Genomic DNA, 22888 nt, shown 5'->3' on the forward strand with positions numbered 1-22888 from the left:
AGCCGCCCAGGGAAAGCACGCGGGCGGGGAGGAGCGCCGGGGACGCAGGGCGACGTCCCCTGCAGTTCCCGTCGCGCCGCGGCCGCGGGCGCGCCAGGCCCCGCCTCCCCGCGCTTATGTAATAGGGGCGCGCCGCCATTGGCCCGCGAGACCGGAAAGGACGCGCGCGCGCGGGTGGGGGCGGGGAAGGGGCCGCCGCCGCAGGAAGGGGGGTGGGCGGGGGCCGTGAGGAGCGGGCGGGCGCTGGGGCGACTGGGAGCGCGGCGCAGCGTGCGCGGGCACGAGGCGTAGTGGCTTCCCCTAAGGCTGAGGCGGCGGGTGCGCGCGGCGGCGGCGGCGGGTGCGCGGCGCGGGCTGTTGTGCTCCCGGCTCTCCTCTTTCCCTTCCTTGGCGGGTGGAGGAGACCCAAGCGGTGCTGGGCGCGCTCCCCCTTCCTCTCCCTCCGTCGCCTCCCCCGGCCCTCTCGCGCTGCGCGGTCTCTCCGACGCCAGACTGTCCCGGCCCGGGTGAGCGGCTGTGGGGGCGGCGCTGACGCCGCAGGACGCCGGGGAGCCGGGTGGGCCCGCCGGCGGGGTCGGCGGCGACCGTGGGGGTCACCGCGGGTCGCCGGGGGCCGTCGGCCTCCCCGCTCTCCCCCGGGGTGGTCGGGCCCGGCCGGTCCCGGCGCGGGCCGCGGGCAGGAGGGACGCTCGGGCGCCTGCCAGGCCCTGCAGGTGGCCGGGTCGCAGGCCGGCCGCGGGAGGGGAGCGGTAACCTTACCCCTGGCCACAGCGGCCGCCCGCGCTCTCGAAGCCGGGGCGCCCGGTGGCCCAAGGCGCGGGGTTTCGGGCAGCCGAGGCCTCCGGGAGGCGCGTCTCGGCGGGCCAGGGTCTGTGAGGAGGGGCGGGTCGGTGGGGGCTGTTTGGCCCTTGGTGGCAGCAAGGCGGGGGGCGCTTTCGGGGTTTGGAGAGGAAGGTGCGCCCGGCTACAGCTGGGATCAGTGAAGTGTTGGGTGAAACAGACCGGCGTCCTGGCACTTTCATCCTCTCACCTCCCCAAAAAGGATGTCCTTTAACGCAGGGGTCAGGATGTTGTTCACTGCCTGGGCCTCTTGGTCTGAGATGGTTGTGACAAATGAGTCTACTTCCTCAATCCGAAATCTTCACTTCTTTCACTCATTTCTTTTTGGTTTTAAGAAGCTCTTTGGGGCCGTGCTTACTTGTTGACTCCTTGTAAGAGCCCCATGTTGTAGACGGCCTCTGTATTCATACTACGACTTTCCTCTTTGTAGCCCCCCCCCTCTGAAAACCACACTAAGAGTTATGTTTAAAAAAAAAAAAAAAAGCAGCGTTTGGGTGTTTGTAAATGACTTGTCGCTCCTTGGTTTGTTGGCATCTAATTAAGAAGTTACGCTTAAGATTTTGCAGAAAATTCGATGGGCTTGAGTCAAGTCCTAAATTGAGCTGTCCAAAAGCAGGTGGTTTGTTCGTTTGCATTGCTGCTTTCAGAAAGGAAATCAATGCAGTGTGTGTTGGAAGTTAGGGGCCTACCCCCGCGCATTTAGACTGATTCCATTCCCTTTACCTGGTGTTAGGTTTTCTGTTCTAAAAATAAGATCAGGCAACTACAGTCTTATTAAAACTTTTATGGTGTTTTCCTGATTGTTGTTACATGGCAAATGGGTTAAGTCTATTGTGTAATGTTACATATTAGGTTAAGTCCTAAATGCAAAAGTTAAAAACAATGCTGTATATACCTAAGACATTGCATTATACTCATCACTGCATGAAAATGAATTTTAAATAGCTATTAACTTCTCAGTGTCCAAAAAAAAACCTACCGGAATTAGTGGCCTGCTGTTTTATAAGGTTTTTTCCTATGTAAAACAATTATGTGGTTACTCACAAAATTAGTGTAGTAACACACATAGCATGCATTGTTTGGAAGAATTCATATGTACAAAAGGACTGAAGTATCCTAATATAAGGTACTGATAGTAAGATATTGGGACATTAGTATGTACTAGAACATTGGGATACATAAATCATTCCATTTGGCTTGGGATTAATAAGAATTTGGTTTAAAAAACAAAAATGGAAGTTTGTCATCAAGGACTAAAACATCTGGTAATATTTACCATTATTTGGAATGAGATTCTTAAATCAGACTAGTATACTAAACAGTTTCTCTAATTTCTTTTTGTTCAGTTTTTGTAACTTCTTGAAATACTCTACTGGCTTCCTAGAAAAGAACTGGTTCTCTTCTATATTTTGAATTTCAGTTCAGTGTTTAATGTTGGTGGCAACTTGTCTGATCCGTGCATTTATTTTTTTAGTTTTCCTTTTTCTCAGAAACTCAGGTGTTTCTGTGAAATAGTTTGATCTCATATCCATTAACTAGTTAGAATTCCATTCAGGAAAAGCCAGCACTACTTATTGGTAGAGTTGTTGTATGTTCATGTCCTGCAATGATTTAAAAGTTTAAATTTAATTACAGAGCTAGTCACAAATCTTAGGGCTGTAGCTCAATGAATTTTTGCAAGTAAACACACTTACATAACTATTACCCAAATCAAGATAGAGAACATTGTCGGCATCCCAGAAATCCCCTTTCATTCTCTTTCTTCCCTGCTTTATTTTACCTCTTTTGAACTGTATCTGTATAGTCTTTGCATCTGGCTTCTTTAATACTGAGATACAACCTTGTTGTTACTTGTAACAATGGTTCCTTCTTGCGTCCTAGTACTCTGTTATATAAATAATACTCAAAGTTATGTATCCATTTTACTATTAATCATTTGGGTTGTTTCCAGTTTGGAAACAGGTGCTGTAAACATTTTTGTACCATGCCTTTCATGTTTGTACATCTGCATTTCTGTTAGATACATACTAAGTGAGGAATTGCTAGGTTACATAGAGTATCCAGTTATGAGTTTTCACAGTGGTTGTACCATTTTATCCTTTGGTAAATTCCAATTTTTATGTCTAAAATTTTGAAAAAAAATTTTTGATTGACAACTGCTTCTATAAAACTTAATGCTTCAACTCAGAGTATTATAGTTATACTTACTCTATGTTAGAGCAAATACAGCAATCTAATGCCTCACTTCTGTTTTTAGATATGGCTCGTGGACAGCAGAAGATTCAATCTCAGCAGAAAAATGCCAAAAAGCAAGCTGGACAAAAGAAGAAACAAGGACATGACCAAAAGGCTGCTGCCAAAGCTGCCTTAATATATACCTGCACTGTCTGTAGGGTAAGGGGAAATGGAAAACAGCCCTCCCAGAGACACTGTTTGGTTTCTATAGGTTAAAATTTTACAACCATGGTAAAATAAATGCTTACTTGAGATGGTAGATTTGAGAGCTGGTTATTTATAGACTCCACCCTCATTTATTCAATGAATATTTTTTCCCATGACTCCTATGGCCAGGTACAATTATCTAGGTATTGGAGGAAAGGAGTGAATAAAGCACAGTTACTTTTTTTATGGAGAACAAAGATGTCTTCTTTTCATTTTTTATTAGTTTCCTTTATTTTTTTACATCGTTCATTTTTAAACAATATTTGCTTTCCCCCACCCCTCAGGTGTAGTCCCCATAGTTTCCTTAACCAATGCACCCGTGCACCATCACCTCAGTTCCCTGTGCTCCTCCCTCCCTCTGATCCCTCTCCCTCCTCCTCCTCTGCAGTATGTCTATGTTTTATAATTGTCTGTTTTTGCTTTGTTGTGTTTTGTACTGTTATTTTCTTTTTACACTGATGTCTTACTTGGTTCCCCTACATTCCTGCAATAAGTGAAACCATCCGATATTTTTCTTTTTTCCTTCTGGCTTATTTCACTGAGCATAATACAAAGATGTCTTCTTAATGGCAAATAATATACTTTGAACTTCATAAGGAAGTCAGATCTATATTGTTAGTTTACAGCTATGTAAGGTATTAGTGAATATATCTTTATATTTTCCTTTACTAAATCCATAGGTCTTCTAATCTGGAGTATATTCATATTGAAGGCTTTAATAGAATGGATGTGTTTCATTAGATTTGAGGAATAATTGTAATAGCTACTATTTTGTTTTTGTTTTTTTTTTTTAAAGATGTATTTTTATTTATTTATACAAGCACTGGGTACAGTCAGAAGTGCGGGAGGGTGAGAGAATTCATCAGAGCCAGAGCGGGGAGCAGAGCAGTCAGAAGGACCGAAGTACACTGCTGAGGGGAGCAGCAGGCGGCAGGAGAGGTCTGCGCGCCATGTGGGACCCTCCTCTGGTGGTCGGGGAGCAGCTGGGGATTGAACTGGTGCTGCAGAGGCTGCGAGCAGCTTCGCAACCCAGCGCTCAACCGCTGCGCCACCGGGGAGGCCCAATAGCTACTATTTTGTGTTAACATTTATGAGTACGTTAATCCGAACATCAGCTCTATGAGATAAAGTACTTTCATTCACATAATAAAGAAAAGTAAACTGAGTCTCTGGATTAAATAACTTGCTAAGGTTAGTCAGCTAGTATATAGGAAGAGCTAGAATTTGAACTTAATAGAATCCAGGTTCAGAGTCCACCCTCTGGCCCACTACATTATGCTGCTTCACAAGGAAGTTTTTCTTAAATTCCAAGCTATAGTCTCTTGCCTATTGTATGGATTTGTGCATGTTTGCTTTGTTTTCCAGAGTACCGGAGTAGGATTGGTGGTATAGCTAGGAAGGATAAGATATGATTCATGGACTAAGCTTATCATCTGTTGAAGTCATTACTGATGAAATAGATGTTCCTAACTACATAAACATTCTCAATCTAAGAGAGGAAAATTAACATTATTTTGTTCATACTGAACTTGGGTATGCTAAAAGCAATGAAGTTGAACAACTTCAAATCTGTTTGGAAATAAACAGGCTAAAAGTAAATTTCAATGTATTAACTGCTAGGAATATTTTGACCTAAAAGTTCCAGAGGAGTTCACATACTGAAAATACTCAAAATAACAACAAAAAAAACTTACTTCATATTTTGCCTATTAGAATTTACGGAAAAATAATAAAGGTCCTTACCTAGATAAATCAGTGTAGTATAGTATTTGAGAACTGAAGTATCTAGTACTAGATTAAAAAAGGTCTTTGGCAAATTAAACTGAGTTTTAGTTTCCTTAATGAAATTAGGATAATAGGAACTAATGTAGGTCTTATGAGAATTCCAGTAGCATTCTTAATACATTAAGTGTTCTGTAAATATTACTTAGTGTTGGCTGATAATCAGATAAGTAGAATATTTCATTCTGTGTGACACTTCATAGGTGAAATACGAGAATATGTTAGGAATTTGTCACAAGGTCCTTTTTCATTTGCCAGACACTAAGTAGTAAAAATTGTAAAAAGTTTTCTGATAATTGTAATGAGCAGGTGAAGGACTTTTTAAGTTTGTACATTTTTACCTAACAAATACATTCTAAAATTTTTTTGTACAATTTTTAAAATTAGACACAAATGCCAGACCCTAAGACCTTCAAGCAGCACTTTGAGAGCAAGCATCCTAAAACTCCACTTCCTCCAGAATTGGCTGATGTTCAGGCATAAAGTTGTTTACAGGTAACTGGCCTTTTTTTTTTTTCTTTTTGTTTGTTAATGTCGGGGTTGTTTACCATAGCAAAGTAATCTCTTGTAATTGTGAAATTAATGTCTACCTTCTAGCTGAGACTTTATTGCTTTTCCCTTTCAACTTAATGTTTAACGACATTGTTAAAAGTCCATTTCCAGATCATAGCCTTTCAATGCCCCTTGATAACACCCAAGTTTTTACTGCTGTAGCCCAAAATGGAAGGATGAGGGAATGCTGGCTCACTCTGGTCCAAGAATGGAAATATATTACCAGCTTTTAAAAAATACTATAAAGATATTTGAGGCTCTTGCTCCCAGAAATGATGGAGACCAATGTTCCTGAGTGCCTTTTGAAAGTATTTACTGGACAGTGCTTAGCAGAACTAAGTCCATTAAAATACAGAGCAAAATATAAACATACACTGTATAAATTTTGTAATTGCTTGGAAATAGTTTATACTTTCTGTGTGGTTGAGTTGTTTCTCCCTACCCCCAAATGGTGATGATGGTGACAGTAATATGAGGGTATATGACAATTCTTATTAAAGATCTGTTTATAAAATTCAGTTGGCAGATCTATCAGACTAGCTTTAATAGATTAGGCATGTTGTGCTTTTTTTTCCTTAGATATTTAATATGCATAAAATTGCATTGGTACTATACTTATAGTCATTGAAAATTTTGTTTATGTTTTATAGGTGAATTCATGACACCTTTGACTCTTCTACTGTCTCAGACCTTAGGTAACAAACCTGCAGCTGCTTTTCTAACAAACTGTTGATCAGCAAAAATAAAGGGGCTACAGAAACACTCATTTTTATGCTGTTCCCTTTTGGGCTTCATGCAAAGACAATTCTGTGTAAATGTACAGTTGACTCTGATTTGGAAATCTGAAATTCAGTCCATCCTTGTTATAAAAAATTTTTTTACAATTGTAATTATATTGATGTTCATATTGTGTAAAATAACTCATTTAATAAAGTAGTACTTTGATTTTACAACATCACAGGATAAACGGTTCCAGAAATTCTGTTCTAACGTTCCACATTATTTGCCTTATAAAAATCTAATGAATTCATGAGCTAGAATTGCAAGCATTCTTATCTCCCTTTCTCAGCTCAAAGGCAAGTTCATTAGGTGAACTAGAGCGGACTCATTCATTACATTGTGCATACAGTTTTGTTGGCAGCTGCTGATCTAGGTAAAGAATGACTTGTCTGCTGCCTTAGTATATTGCAATCATGTGTCATTTACCCCTCTGATTGTGTCTATGTTTGAGGTTGGAATGTTTCAACTTGCTGTGTGACCTGGCTGTTGCTGCCAGCCAGGTATACCTTGTAAATAACTTAAAATTTCCTGATGTGGTTGGTTGGAAGATTAGGTTCTGAAGTATGTGCCATAATGAAATCATCAATAAGCTTGTCATTTAATACAAAATATGATGGAACATTTGTGAATTGGTAAAGATCTATCTTTTATAAATTATATTGTATCCTTTGAAAATTCTTCAAGTTCCTTAATTTGACATTGAAACTCATAATTTTCGAAAGAGTTTATGGAAGTTACCAATTTGACTAATATTGTGAACGGGTTTTGCATTAACAGGAAGATTAGAACGATTGTGCCTGGGATACCTCCCAGAACTTTCTCACTCTTCTCTTTTTGAGTAGCTGATTTTAGGAGTTTGCTTTGTGTTATTTCCTAAAATCCAAGACTGTGTATAGTATGACTTTTACCTGAACTAGAAAAATATTAAAATAGGCCATTACCCACATTCTTTTGGCACTAATAAGGATGGGGGGATTGGGTTGGTTCAGATGGATAAAGTCATTTTACCCAATTAAGACTAATTTAAGGTTATTCTATTTGTTTTTGTCAATCACCAACTTTACAAATGAAACTGCTGTAACTCAATTTAAATTTTAAAGTTGACATAATAGGAAGCACATGCAAATATTTATTGGTAACTGCTTAGAGCCACAAGTCTGATCCTGTGGGTTACAAAACGCTTTCCCTCTTTCTGCTGTAACTCATCCTTGCCTTTGTTTGTAGCTGTGCATATTCTGCCCACTTGTCTGTCTTCACTGTAAGTTTAAAATAAGATACTTCCAAGGAAAAGCTTCAGTGGTGATAGTTTCTTAGCAACTCCTATTCTTATATTCTTTCTTTAAAAAGTTTTTTCATGTATTTAATTTCCTAAGTTTCAGAATTTTTATCCATTGTTTCCTAATATGTTGATTTCCAGAACATTAGAATTTGTCTAATTGCTTGTGGGTGGGCATTACAGAAGTTCTGGTTAAATTACAATTTAAAGATTTTTAAAAGTGCTTTCAGCATATGTATGTTTATGTTCAGTAGCAAATCATTTAGAAACCATTCACAGTTTTGGTTTAATTTTTTCATTTGTTTTACTGATTGTAATTCAGAATAAAAACTTTTGTTCCTGTATTTAACCCTTTTTTATAAGCAGCTGAAGACACCATATTTAAGTATATCTCAGTGACAGGAAATAGCTGCATTGATCTGCATAAAACATTCTCATACTTCATGTGAGGATTATTATTAGTATAATCCTGTTTTTTATTATGTTTGAGTTAAATCTGCTATGAGGGGAAAATTCAAATTCTTAACCATCCCCCATTATTTAATTTGAAGATTCTTTAACAGATCACAGCAGAGTCCATTATAAAACTGTTATGGTGTCTTCAAAGACTTGATAAAATACACAGAACTTAATCTGTTTGTATTCTGTATTTCCATTAGATGCCAAAAGGAATGGGGTTAAGATTAAACTTGTTTCCATTCTCCTTCACATGGATCTTTACCCCCATGTTTATCTGACACACTGGGGGCTCAGTTGTGTGCTGTAATGTCTTATTAAAAAAGATATTAAAGAAACCTAAACTAGTGTAATTTCTTCTACACTTTTGGAGGGTCTTATATTGCCGCTTTTATTTTTCCCCATTTCTTGACTTAGAATTGTCCCTTGAGTGTAGCATTCAGTCTGATGTGAAAATGAGATTTCTTATTGTCTTCCCTGCAGTCTATTTTCAGTTTATAGAATACTTCCTAAGAATGAAAGGGAAAAAGTTATTTGGGAATATTGCTATGTAGAATAAGTATACATTATAAGAATGAGAAAGTATTGATTGTTCACATAAAAATAAAACAACAAATGGTTAGTCATTTAATTGAATGGCATAGATAAGTCCTTTATGACTTTGACTTAGTTTTGAGAACACTTTTGCTTTTATATTAAGGATACTTTATAGCTAATTATATCAAAATCAAACCTGGGATTTATGTAGCATAACTAAGATTACAAACATTACTATTTTACCCAGAATACCCTTATTTTTCATTGGTAATATGTGGAATATCCTATACTTGTTTTGAAATGTGGTAATATAGAGACCTTTGTTTCTATAATATGTAGTGATCACCCTTATTCCAAACTGTAATTGAGATACCGTATTTTACGTACTAAATCTGAATTAATTCACTTGTGCTAGATTTTCATTTTGTGGGGAGTGTTTGGCTTAGTTTTGGTCAGAGATACTACACTTTTTAGAGTGTATAGCAGTGAAAATCAACACTAGGGGGTTGTGTTTATTGTGACTTTACATTCTGAAATCTTTCAAACTAGCCCAATTTTATCTATTGTACAAGTTTCAGAAAAATCATAAATGCTTCTGATGCATAGATTTAATAAAACATTCTGCTTTACTTAGAAAATAGATGTTTTAATTAATAAAAGTTTGTCCTGAACATATTAAGCAAAACTAAATGTTTTCTATTTTAAATGTTCTTTGGATAAAGCCATTTACTGAGTTACCATCCCTTTGGATTTTGTTTGTTTTTAAAAAGCTATTTTTTAGCTCCAGTATTTTATAAATAGTATGGCTTCACATTTAAAATCTGCATATATAGAGACATTTCAATTATTATATCCATGTGGACATACCACAATGTGAAGTAATTGTTAAAAAATTTTTTTAATCACTTTTAGCAGTATATGATATTGATAATGACTTAGGTTTTTATAGATCAGATAAGCCCCTCACTTTATCACTACCTTCTGTCTGGTAAAAATCAGAATGGGACTTGATTTTGGATTCTATTTTAGTGAAATTTTAATTACTAAGAAGTAGGACATCATATTTCCTCTAACAGTGGAGCAGTGTTTCTCAGGATGAGGTATTTAGGCTAACCATAACATCCTGGTTTGCCATAGATGGTCTTGTATTAAATGTTAATACTGAATATCAAATTAATATTAGACATCAAGGTGTCATGATTATAAATCTAATGTTACCTTTTTACACTGTGTCAGTCAGTTTATAGATTACTGATGTCAAACAATTGTGCTCTTTTAAAATGTAGACTTTTTGCTCAATATCCAGACATTTTTACTGATTAAATGGAAATAGGTAATATTGGCAAGGTTTGTCTTTTAAAGATATTGAATGTATTTTTATGGAATTTTTTTTTATCCTACATATCTGGTAAAATAATTTAGATTCCAAAACTGTAAAGTTTTTATTCACGGGCATTCATAAAAAATACTGCCAGCTGATAAAATCTGCAACATTGGCTACAAGTTAGACATCCTCTGGGCTAATGACTTAATGACAAATCTTTTGGTTTTGAAATAGGCTGCTTCTCCATATTATTTGATCTGGATCTCTGAGATTTTCTTTTTCATAAACTTAATTTTGAAATATGGTTTTACCTAGAAGGAAGTTGTAAAGATGTTACAAGAGAGTGCTTGTAACTTAACTTCAGTTTCATATTACAATTTTACATTACTGTGGTATGTTTGCCATCTCTATGAAACCAACATTTATATGTTACCATTAGCTGCAGTCTGTCTATTAATGTCCTTTTTCTCTTCCAAGATCCAGTCCAGGATAACATATTGCATTTAATTGTCATTTTCCCTTGGTCTCTTCTGCCCTCTGATGGTTTCACTGTCATACCCCTGTATTTCGTGGCCTTGACAATTTTGAGATGTTTGGTAGAGTGCTGTAGACTCTCTGGATTTGTCTGGTGGTGGTCTCTTAATTGCAGTGGGATAGTAGGTTTTTGGGGAAAAGATCACAGATAAAATGCCTTCCTTGCATCATCCTGGAGGGAAGTGATCCTCACATGACATCAGCACTGGTTCGTTTTTTTTTTGTCATTTGGTTATAGTGCTGTCTGCCAGGTTTCTCCACTGGAAACTTACTGTTTTTTCCTTTCATACGTTAATTTTTCAAAGTAAATCCAGCCTTTCCCTTATTCAAGGAGAGTAGGGATTAGCATTGTCTCCTAGAGGGGAGAGTATGTATAATATTTGGAATTCCTCCCCCATTCAATTATTTATGTCCACATGGACTCATATCCCAATATTGTGATTTAAGTTATCCAAACGTTGGCCATTGGAAGCTGTTTCAGATTGACTCCTGTATCCCTTTGACATGCCCCATCCTTTTTGAGCATATTTTTACTTTCAGATCTGTAAGATGCTCCAGGGTCATCTTGTAATTTCCATGGCCCAGCTCTAGAATGAACCCTAAAAGACCTCATTTCTTTTATTGGAAATAGTATTTAGAAATCAAGATCTGGGCACTGGGCATGTGCTGTTTCTACTTTCTAAATTTAAATTTTTTAGATTACGAGTTTTTTTCCTTCATTAGCTAACATTATTTGAGGACTATAGGAAAGAAGAGTATCCTTATCCTAGATCTGAGGTATGAAATCTGAGCGCTTTTCTGCACATTATTACTGAATCATTCACTTAAGTCACCAACCTATTGACAGTGCATTTAAAATTATAGAAAGACAAGTTGTAAAAAAAAAAAAAATAAAGAGGTTCCTAATCTTTAGAAATTAAAATGCATTTTAGGAGATAAAGCATAATATTACAAAGTTTTAGGCTCTGCGGTTAAGTGCTTGGTGTGCTTTGTAGGTTAATTTCTACAGAAATATATATATATATATATAGGAGGCAGATGACTTGTGGGATGGAGAGGTTGCTCTGTGCCTGGAAGGATGGGGAGTTAGCTGGGAAGGAGTAGGAGTGAATAGGGGAGTCAAAGTGAGGGTGGCTGAGTGAGCAAAAGCTCAGGCAAGTACATAAAGTGTCTTTGAGAGAAAGTGAGTAGGCCAGCAAAAGCATAAGGCTTGTGAATGAGAGCCTTTGAACCCATGGATGAGAGTGGGGAGCAATCACTAGAATGGGAGCGGATTGTGCAGTACGTGCACACTGCAAGAAATAGTTCAGATTTCCCCAGACGACGCTGGGGCCCTTCCAGGGTTTGGGGCCAGGGTATTGAATTGATGTTGAAGGATTAATGTTTACTAGGAAAATATTCTATTGATACCATTTTGATAGAGATCTCTTTACAACCTCTTGTACTTTACTGTTTTTTTAGCAAAGCAATCTGTCCATAATTTAACTCTTAATTACTCAAAATCATTTTGAATGCTTATTAACAAGCACTGCTGGGGTGCAATAACAGTACCAGGGCCCCAAAAGTTCTATTTAGGAATGTTCGCCTCTGCACTAAGTGATCTGACAATGTAATGTGTCTCTAAATGACATTTGTTGTCTTACACTTCATTAAAAAAGTAATAGATTTTATTATATATAGAAATGTGGAGAATATGTTAGAATTGAATTTTAAAATTAACCAGACAGAAACATTTTGAATATTCTTTTTCTCATGCTTGTAAATCAGTACCCTAAGTGAACACATCCTTTTGTTTTTCTGTAGTCATTTTTCATGTTTTCATACTTTGCCATTTCACTTAAGGTTACAACAAATGGGTTTTTTTTTTCATGTCATAAACTTTGTATAAGTGGAATTTTTGTGACTGTATAATGAACGATCCATTGGGTAGATTTGCTCTAGTTCTTAGCAATTTCTTTGGTTTTGGCCATTTAGGTTCTCTCTAATTTGTACAGAGGCTTTATTTTCACATTTAGAATTAAGGTTCATCAACTTTAAGCTCTTTCTAGGAGATTCTAAAAAAATTATTCAAATAGAGAATGAGAGAATCAAATTTGCCTGTTGGACAGCATAGGGGAGCAGGTTACATTTGACAAGTGGTATTTAAGTATTACTGTATTTCCTTCATTTGAATACGAGCACTTTTTTATGAATTTGGTAGCTCAGGCATGGTTGTATTTCCTTGATCTCTAGAAACCTGAACATTTTAATTACGTTTGCTAACCATCCTTCATATTTTGTGAATTATCCTTTGCCCATTTATTTGTTGGATTTTTAGAACTAAAATTTGCCAGGGGATGTCAACTAACTAGAGTTGTGAAATCCATAACTTCATACAGAGTACAAAATTACGGACACTACACTATTTGCTGGAAATATCAGATAAAATATAAAATTACAGTTAGCATTTAAGGCATATTTTCTGTTGAAGACAAATGAGATTAGCCTTTGATTTATTGATACCTGCTGTTACAAAGAAATAGGAAAATATTTTTTAAGTTAGTTAAACAAGTTACAGCAATAAGATAACCTTTCGTGTATCTAGATCTAGCTAAGTGAACTTGGACAGATTACTTCAGCTTTCTGAACTCTAGTACCTTCAGTCACCATATGAACACTAATGCCTTCCTGAAAAGATTGACATATGATAAGTACTTGCACAAACATTGGTGCTCCGTAACTGTTAGTTTCCTTCCTGCTTCCTTTCCCTCATCCTTTTACTAAAATGTAGCATGCAGTGTGTCTGACATATACCCTTCTTTTTGCCCATTTCTGCTTGTGCTTTTTCTGTCAGAAACTGCATTCTATACTTTCCACTTAACCCCATTCTCTTCCTGTGGAAATGCTACTCATTCCTCAGAGCTCACCTCAAATGCTGATTTTTTTTCTTCTTTTCATGAAGCTTTGCTCTTTAAAAATGTCCTTACTGTGGAAAGGAGGAATATAGAATAATAGGATGAGCCAAGGCTGTGGACTACAACAATTAATAAAAGAGGCCTAATTTTAGAAAAGAAAGTTCCTGGAAAAGAAAAATTACCTGTTTTCAGTTAAGCAGCATAACAAGAGATGGGTGTTGGAAAGTACGCTTTAGCAACTTATTTGCCATGTATTTTGTAAAAGTGTTACTATAAAAATGAAGCAAGCCCAATATGATGAAATACTAGGAGACATGATTTCATTGGGTTTTCATATGCCCTTGAATCATTACAACCCAGAGGGCTATAGAAATTTGCAGTTTGACATTTATTCTGAATTATTGTCATTCTAAGAAAGTAATATAGCTCAGAAGCTATCCAGAAGAGTAGCAGTAGGTAATTTGTGTCTTGATTTTCAAAAAGCACAAGAGAAGAAGAAATTTGAAGAAATTGTAAAATTGCTCTTGGTCTCTAGGTAAATACATACATTATGTTTTTGCTGTAGTTCCTCATTTTCCTCAAGAATTAATTCCATGTGTAATTTTCTTTGTAGTCTCTCTTCCCCCAACTACATTTGTTTTCTCTGTAACAAGAGAAATTCTCCTAAAGCACGGTTGAGCCCACATACCCTCCTTTGAAGCTGTCAGGTGTTCTCCATTATCCATCAGATGAACACAGTCTTATGGGTTGTGACAGTGTTCCACAGTCTGGCCTCAGCATATGCTTCCAGCCCTTTCTGCTGCCATATCTAATCCCAAGTACTTGCTAAGGTGATCTACTCGCTCTTCCAGGAGTTAACTCAGCACCCTTTCTTACCTCCTCATCGTTTCTGCCTCTTATCTAGGGCTGTAACTCTCACAGCCACTTGCAATAGTCTAACTTCATCATGATATGGTCTGTTCTTTATGATCCTTAGGAACAGCATTCTGTCTTCTTTTTGTGCCTACTGGAGTGTTTTTGACAGCATGCAACTATTATCTTTTTGTAGTCACTAAATTGCAGGAAGCCATTCTCATTGCTCTTTCGGATGAGTTTTATTAAAAACTTTGTTGGACATAAGTTTACTAAAGTCACAAAGAATGCTTGTTACAGGCATTGCCATGGATGTAGAATATTTTTTTAGTTTACAAAGTAATTTTTCTTTTTTGAAATGTATATGACAATACACAGGAAATCAAGGGACAGCATGATGATATATCTTAATTTCAGCAGGGCAGGATAATTTATTGTAATCTTGATAGCATAATTTTGAATCTGTATTGATGTGTTTATTAAATGTGTGTCAGCACGTTGAGTTCCATGAAACTCTGTGCTATCCTCTTTAAATTGTGTATGTATGTGTGTTTAATCAGTTTACAAATGACACAGTATGGAGGGACACTAATACAGAATTAAAATTCAGTAAGTTTTTAGGTGGAAACACTGAAACCAACAAGAAGCAATTTAAATGGAACAAATATAAATCCATTTGGGATTTATAAAAACTGCATTGCACAAGTATAAGTTATGGACAAGAATCTGTCTTGGCATTTTTTTCCTGTGAGAATCAATGTGCTTACTGTAGGCTATTAAGTCGAACATGATTTAAAGGTATCAGCTTTAAAAGGTATAGATGCAACCTTATTTTAGGAGAATATGTATTAATCACAGTCATTCTCCTTTATTGATAGCACATTCGCATGTGAAATTGGTGTTTAATTCTGAGTGTCATTTTTTCAAGTGAAACATTTGACTAGTTTCCATTTGATAGAAGAGTTCTAGGGTGGTGAGTAGATGGTAGCTGCATTTACAAGGGAGATACTTGGAAAGTTGGCATTACGAAGCAGATCTGGAAACTATGGGTGGAGATAACCTCACTGTAGGAAAACTCATTACAATGCTTGGATCCATCCAGTAACAGAAGGCCTGCCTTAGGAGATGAGCAAAGTTTGTAGAAGAGGTTGCCTGATCATGTCTTGACAGTGCAACAGGATTTTCTAGCACTTGGTGGGAGGTAAAGTAGATAGGTAGCAATCTTGTAATATCAAGTAATTCACAGAGCTGCAGGCACATAGATAGTTCTGTACTTTGACCAAGTTTTGTCAAGAGGGAAATAGAAAGCTGCTCTTAACACTAACTTATTTTAACATAAAAACCATTTGGTCTTTATCTTTCTCAGATGCTTGTACGTTTTAAGTGAGGAAGATATCTTTATCACATTTGAATTTTAGATATACATATGACTAGGGTGTATTTATGTGTAGTATTTTAGTAAGCTCCTAGATGTCAAAGTTAGAGATATTTCTCTTTATCACCTGGCAAGTAGTAGTATTTTAAAATAATACAGTTATGTATTATTCATGCCATGAACTACACACATAAGTAATAAAATTGTGTGAGTAAAAAAAATTCTTGACTCTGCACTAGTATATATTTATAAATTGTATGCATGTGTGCCCACTGTTATTATAAAGTCATCACAAAAATAGACATTAAAATAGAATGAGATGAAAACTCTAGTTTCACATCTTAATGGATTATCTTGAATTAGTATCTAGAACACACTCACTGGGGAAACCATGTTCTTTGGCATAGAACTGGTATCCTTGGTTTCCAATTAGATTTATATAAATCAGTAAAAGCAAATGAAATATTTAAAGGATCTGTACTGTGTATACAGCATTCTGCAAAGCATGTGAAAGTATGCTCTTATAAAAGTAAACTGGTAAAGATGTGTGGTGATATTCTTTGAATATTTAGCACTTGTGGTTTAGAACATCATGCTGGCTGGGACTTAAGAGAAGTCAGGAATGAAGAGAGATTTGAATTAATAGGCATAAAGGTGATCTTTGAAAGCTTACCAATAAATAGGTAAGAGAATGGAAGAACAAAAATTGAGTATAAAACTTCGGAAAGCCCTCTCTTTTCGAGGCCAGGTAGAGGAGCTAGGAACTGCCACTGAAATGCAGTCAGAAGGTAGGAAGAGCACTGCAATAATACAGGTCACAAGAAACCAGCTAGAAAAGTCATGTGAGCAAAGCCTGGTTAATCAGGGCTGTGAATTCCCATTCATTAAGTGCCATGCACCAGTGTGTAGATGGAACACTTGCTAGAGAGTGATCATCATCCCAAATGCTTCCCAGAGGTCATGGGAGTGTGGTTTCAAAAAAATAGAAGGGATGGAAGCTGGGTGGCAAGAAAGGGACAGATGGAGACCACTAACTTGAAAAGCAAGATAGTATCATGTGACAAATGCCTGCACCTGCTATCCAGGCTGGCTACAGAGAGGGCAGACAGCACTGGTGGCCGGGGAAACTGCTTATAGCTTAGCAGAAATACTCACGGTTTAAAATGTACTGTGAGGGTGTTTGTTTCTTAGGTACTACAAGATTAATTTATACTTCAAATAGTGACATGAAATACTTAGAAATGATAAAATATGCCATATATAAGTATAGCAGCTTAAACTATGCTCTTGAGTGTTTTAGTCCTCAGTGATTTATAAAATTTACTAGCCCGTATCAGTGGCATGAAAATAGTGTATACCTTCATTCAGGCACTTACTGTTGGTGGAACAGATACACTGTCGATGGTCAACAGTTTAAACCCTGAGATTCTTTTTTTTTTTTTTTAAATCTTTATTAGTGTTATTGGGGATAATTATAATGTACTTCATGATAAGCAATTCAAATAATACAAAATAAGTAAAAGTCCCTGACTTTTACATTCATGCCGTGAAACTGGTTTGGTTTTGTTTTTGACTGATTTGTTGACTGGTGGGTTGATTAGTTTGGGTTATAGTTTTCAAATTCAAAATGCCTCTATTTTTAAATGATTGTTTGCAGTGTCTATAGAGAAAAAGTCTTCAGACCAATGGCCAACCCACCGGCAAATCCTATTCCTGAGTTAAACTGGGCCTCTGATTTAAAGCACCTAAAAGCTCTTAAGTGCAAAGTTTACCATCGTAATATAAAACCATACTTCATTTGACTTGTGTTATGAACAGCTCCAGTAATGGGGCCTGCCAATTTAAGAAAATGCCGTAGCAGGGCCCTTGGTATATGCAAACGCTGCCAGTGTAAGGGAGGCCTGCACCTTGATGTCACAGCTCAACTTTCAGCTGCATTTCCATAAAGAATGTTTGATTGTATGATCATAAAAAGTGAGATTTACTGGTATTGTTAAGTTCTAGAAAGTCAGTTATAGGCCTATGCAAATAAATCTACCAGGGGTGGTTGTGGCTGCCGTCAAATTCCAGGAAGACGGAGTAAAAGGAAAAATGAATTTCAAAGAAAATACTTGGACTGTACCAAGACAGTGAAGTGCTCTTTAAATCAAATGATAGTGGTTTGCTTCAAATCTCATAAGTGATTCTTCTTAGATTAGCTTAAAATAATTTCATCTAAAGTAAAAAGCTCATTGGCAACATTCCATTTACAGGGTACAGATTAATCTGTATCCAAGGCTAATTTTTTGCTTTACCAACCCATATTGGCCCTGCCAGTTACCATATTGAAACACATCTATATAGTCAAGAATAACCGCTGGCCCAATCACCCCAAGCCAGGCCTACTGCCTCAGCCACCCTACCCTCTCTCCCAAATTCCTCTCACCCTACCCCCAAATTCCTCCTGATCCAGCAACTAAAGGGATGACACCTGCAGAGCAGGGGTTGTTGGGCTCTGCACCAGCACTGTGCCAGGATCTATTCACATTAGCCCTTGCCCTCCTACCTGTTAAATACTGTGTTGCGCATGTCCATTCCAGTCTGTTGACAATAACTGAATGGCACAGCAGGCAGTTTTTTTCTTAATACCCAACTCAGAGTGTGATGTCTGATTTAAATGGTCAAGTGTAAAACTGCAGGGATCAAAACATCATGTTCGCTTTTTTAATTCTGTATTATTCTACCTTTCCTCTTTCCCATACACACAAATTTTCTTTTATTGCAGCCTGAGGGTACTTTGTTTTGTGCTTTTATCATTAAAGCTTGTAGTGGGCACTTTCTGTCAGTTAGTGTCACTGTCAACAGAATACTGTCAACAGGATCACTGTGAGTGATCATTGTTGATCATCCTGAGCTCTTTTAACACTGAGAATCATTTATTTTTCTTTTAAATACAGGGAAATGTAAATCTGCCCCACCATTTACTGCTTCTACCAAATGTTTTATTGACCTCATTAGTCTGTAACAATCTTTTCTTTTACATTATAGCCAATGGGGTGGGAGAGAGAGTATGTTTTTTTGTTATTTTGAATGAAGCTGTATAAGAATTTAGAACATGGACTCTGAACTCACCAGTTTGACTTTCAACCCTGCCCTTTACCTGTGCAACCTTAGGTAACTCATTCAACCTAGCCAATCCTCAGTTACACCAATGCTAAAGCAGGGATGATGATAAGAAGATGATAATTATTTCTTAAAGATGACAAAACATTTTCAAGCTGAGAGTGGCATAGTCAATATATGTTAGCTATATACAATAAGAAACCTAATCTGACCCCAGACAGCTGCTTGAGAATTTGGTGTCTGAATTATTGTAGATGGGCCTCCCTGGTGGCGCAAAGGGGTGAGCGCAGCACTATGGGGCTGTCTGCAGCCTCTGCAGCGCGGGTTCAATCCCCGGCCAGGAAGCAACCCACATGGCGCAGCAGACCTCTCCTGCCTTGCCCGCTGCTCCCCTCAGCAGTGTATTTCAGTCAATCCGCCTATTCTGCTCCCCACTCTGTCTCTGGTGAATCCTCTCACCCTTCACACCTCTGGTCTGTGCCACAGTTCTTGTATGCATAAATAGATAAAATCTTTAAAAAAAAAAAGAATTATTGGAGAGTGCCAAGTGACCTTGGGAAAAGTCATTTGAACCTTCTGAGTTTCAGTAAATGAAGGTGGTGCCTCCCGGGCTTGTTTTGAAACTTACATATGAGATGTGAAATTTCTATTAGGACAATTTACTCAATTACTGAGCGCCTTTATGGGATACAACAATGGATGAAATAGATAATTTTGATGTTCATGTAGTTTATGTGGACTCCTACTAAAATAGTGATTTTAATCAGAGGCGGCAAAGACATGTCACATACATAGTTATAAAATGCCCTCTCATGAAAATAACAGGTTTTATTCTCCACAAAATCAATGCCTCATTCTAGTCACCAGCACTATGATTATGTCACTCGTGCCAAAAGCCAGTGGCAGTAGCTGGCTTCCGGGAGCGCGGACCTGTATTGTGCAAAACTGACCATTTCTGCTTCTGGACCCATTCTGTTAACTCCATCAGGAACAAAGGTTATATGAAATCTGGAATGTGTCTCTAGTAACCTGGAAACTTGGGGAGCAAACCAAAGGCTCCAGGGCACAGGTGCTATTTTTTATTCTCTCCTAGATGAAGGTCAAACCTGAATGAGGTGTGGGGAATGAACAGATGGTTTCATATATAATATCAAATAAGAGAGTTTGTTTTTCTAGACCTTGGTTTATAGTGTCAATATTTCAAGGTTCCAAAGGGCCCCCAGGAAGCTGATGCCAAAACAGGATGGGAAGTGTAACAAATGAGGAGAAACGCTTGTGAAGGATAAAAAAGGAAAGAGAGCAGGAATAGACTCCAAAAGCCTCAGACCACTGTGGCTCTCATCTGCAAAGAGAAAAAGGTAAGAGGAGCGGAAGAATTGGATAGAAGGCTCAGATTGCAACACACTTCTGAGGAACTTTTCTGCCAGGCTGATGGAGTATCCCCAAGCAAAGATTGCTCAGGGGAGGAATCCTGGACAAGCGGGGAGGGGCCAGCACCGTACCCTCTGTGCTGTCACTGGCTGCCTGGGTTGAGGATACAGAACATGGCCTCAATGTGAAGACAGTGGTGAATTTAAAGAGGCAGTCATGGGGGCTGCCAGAACAGCTAGGCTAGTTGTCTAGAAAGATTTGAGTAGCACACTTTCATGGGTGCTGCAGACTCTAAAATATATCTTTTTTTTTTTGGGGGGGGGGTGTCCTGTGGCATACGAAAGTGGGCCCTTAGGGGTTCTATAGGCAAAAGGGCCCACATATCTATCATCATGCAGTACTGATCCCCTATGTGCCAGACAGTCTGCAGTATGCTGGGCAGGCAGGTAGGAGGGCACTGCAAAAGTGCAACGGGTGTGTCCTACTTTAGATAGCGTGGTATCAAAATCCCCCCTGGAGGCCAGGTAACCTGGGCCTTGCAGACAGAGGAAACCACAAGCACAGGGGTCCTGAGGCAAGAGGGCATGTCACTATTTCTAGCATTGGATGGGGAGCTGGATAAAGGGGACACTCCAGGAGTGGGATGAGATTTAGAGGTGAGCGGGAGCCAGATAGAGACTTGGTTTTGTGATCTAAGGTGAGGCATTTGGACTTAATTTCAAATGCAATGAGAACTGGAGATATTCTGAGCAGGGGAGTAGAGTGATCTGATTTACATCTTGTCAAGAGCACTCCTGTGTAGAGCATCATTTGGAAGGTGGTGAGTGTGGCAGTGGGAGACAGATTAGAAAATCATAACAAAAGATGTTGGAGACTTGAAGCTGGGTGGTGGCAGTAGAGAAGTGAACTGATTAAAAAGATACTAGAGACAGAACCAACTAGACCCACTGATGGCATCTCTAGAGGATGCAAGAAAAGGGAATCAAGATGATTCTTCAGTTTCTGGCTCACTCAGCTGGATAGAGTGATGCCATATCCTGAGATGGTGGAGAAGACAGAAGAAGGAACAGATCTGAGGAGGAGAAGGGTAGGAAAGTAAAAACTCAGGTTAGGACATGTTTGGGATGCCCATTAGCCAAGCAGCAATGTCAAGTACATTGTACTTGAAGTACATATGTCCAGGCGTGAAGATATAAATTCCAGAGGCCTCAACATGTGGAAGGTATTTTTAGAATTGGGTGATGCCACTTAGAAAAGAACTCAGGCCCAAGCCCTGAGGAACCCCAACAGTCAGGTGTTAAGTAGAGGAAGAGGAGGCAGGAAAGGGAGAGGATTCCAGTAGCTCAGGAGGGTGCTTTAGGGAGGGAGCACTCACTATGCAAGGCCTCAGAGGCTGGGGCTAGGAAGACAAAGCTACAAAAGCTCAGCAACATGAGGGCACATTAGTGACCTTAACGATCATTTTCAGGTGGGGAGGATGGAAGCCAAATTACAGGGCTAAAGGAATGGGGGATGGGAAAGTAGAAACAGATTGTGTGGCTCCTCCCATTTTAAGAACTTTATTGTGAAAGGGAACTTTGAGGCGAGTTAATCACTGAAGAAGGATGTGGCGTACAGGAGTCTTCAATTTTTATTTGTTTGAAGATCGAAGAAGTTGTAAAAAGAATATTGGAATTAATCATCCTCCTACATCCCACTAGGATTAGGTTCTCAGAGAGTGCTCAGGGAAGCAAGGATCCCCCACTGGATCAGAATACTTGGGGTGACTGAGCTCTGAGGACTTCAGAGACAGGTTTGCTGCCAGCAGGTGGGCTCTCTAGGAGGTTGGTCCTGAGTGATGTCACCCAGATGTCTCTGAGTAGCCCTGAGGTTTTGACTCCAAAGCTGAGTGATTACCTAGGCAAGGCCACCTCTGAGGGGTTCAGTGAAAGAACTGAGAGGGAGGAAAAGTCCCTGCCACTGCGGCACGTGATAGCACAGGTACTGGAAGGACAAAGTCCACAATTTGGGCCTTTTGAACATGGAAACTGATGCTGGACAAGCACCGAGGTCTGTTTTTGAGATCCAGCAGCACCAGACACTGCAAATGAGGTTGCCTGGCCCCAGATGGGCCCAGCCTTGGCTTTTCTATTTTTTTTTTTTTTTTTTTTTTTTAGTTTTGTTTTTGTTTTAAACTTTCTGAGCAGTTCTGATGTGCAGCCAAGGTGAAGAATCACTGCTGTTTCAATTTGAGAAAAGTATAACCCTTTTATAAAGGCTGCATTTCACAGGCTACCTATTTCTTTTTCAATCAGCAAATAACTCCTTTCCATTTCTTCTGCATCCAAGATGGTGTTCTCAAAATCACAATGAAATAAACGTGACTGAGGGGAACATTCCATATAGACAGCTGTACAAAATATGTATATGTTTCTAGGTCCTAAAAACTTGCTTTCAGGGCACTACAAAGACTTTAAGATAGTTGAATTCCAGGAGAAATGAACGTGACCAAAAACCAGGAGGTTGTGGGGGAAGGGGGGGGGGCATACAAGCCAGTAAGTTTGATTGAAGCTGTTTTCTAGGAAAAGTACAGAATGCTTAATTTAAGAGACAATATGTGAGACTTTTAAAAGGAACCAGTAAGGAACACTACACCTTTCCAATTTGGTAGATGGAGGTGGGGGGCATCGCTGGGGTGCTGGTGATAGAGGTCATCCCCACATCTGACAAGGTCACTCAAAACCTCTTCACATACCCTGTTCCACCACCAACCACATCCAAAGGGATCTCTA

At 38.8% G+C, this 22888-nt stretch overlaps 1 protein-coding gene across 1 annotated transcript; it reads left to right on the forward strand.

The window, feature by feature from the left end:
* Positions 1 to 325: 325 nt before the first annotated feature.
* Positions 326 to 6579, forward strand: ZNF706 (zinc finger protein 706). Its single transcript, XM_037503176.2, has 4 exons — positions 326 to 506; positions 3098 to 3234; positions 5452 to 5559; positions 6267 to 6579. The coding sequence occupies exons 2-3, from the start codon at positions 3100 to 3102 to the stop codon at positions 5545 to 5547; spliced, it is 231 nt and encodes a 76-aa protein (XP_037359073.1). The 5' UTR covers positions 326 to 506; positions 3098 to 3099; the 3' UTR covers positions 5548 to 5559; positions 6267 to 6579.
* Positions 6580 to 22888: the final 16309 nt, after the last annotated feature.

This window comes from Talpa occidentalis, unplaced genomic scaffold (assembly GCF_014898055.3).
Source record: "Talpa occidentalis isolate TD23 unplaced genomic scaffold, MPIMG_talOcc4v2.1, whole genome shotgun sequence".
NCBI lineage: Eukaryota > Metazoa > Chordata > Mammalia > Eulipotyphla > Talpidae > Talpa > Talpa occidentalis.

Coding starts and splice junctions, on each gene's coding strand:
- ZNF706 (XM_037503176.2), top strand. CDS start 3,100: ATGGCTCGTGGACAGCAGAAGATTCAATCTCAGCAGAAAAATGCCAAA. Junction 3,235..5,451: donor ATACCTGCACTGTCTGTAGG/GTAAGGGGAAAT, acceptor TTTTAAAATTAG/ACACAAATGCCAGACCCTAA.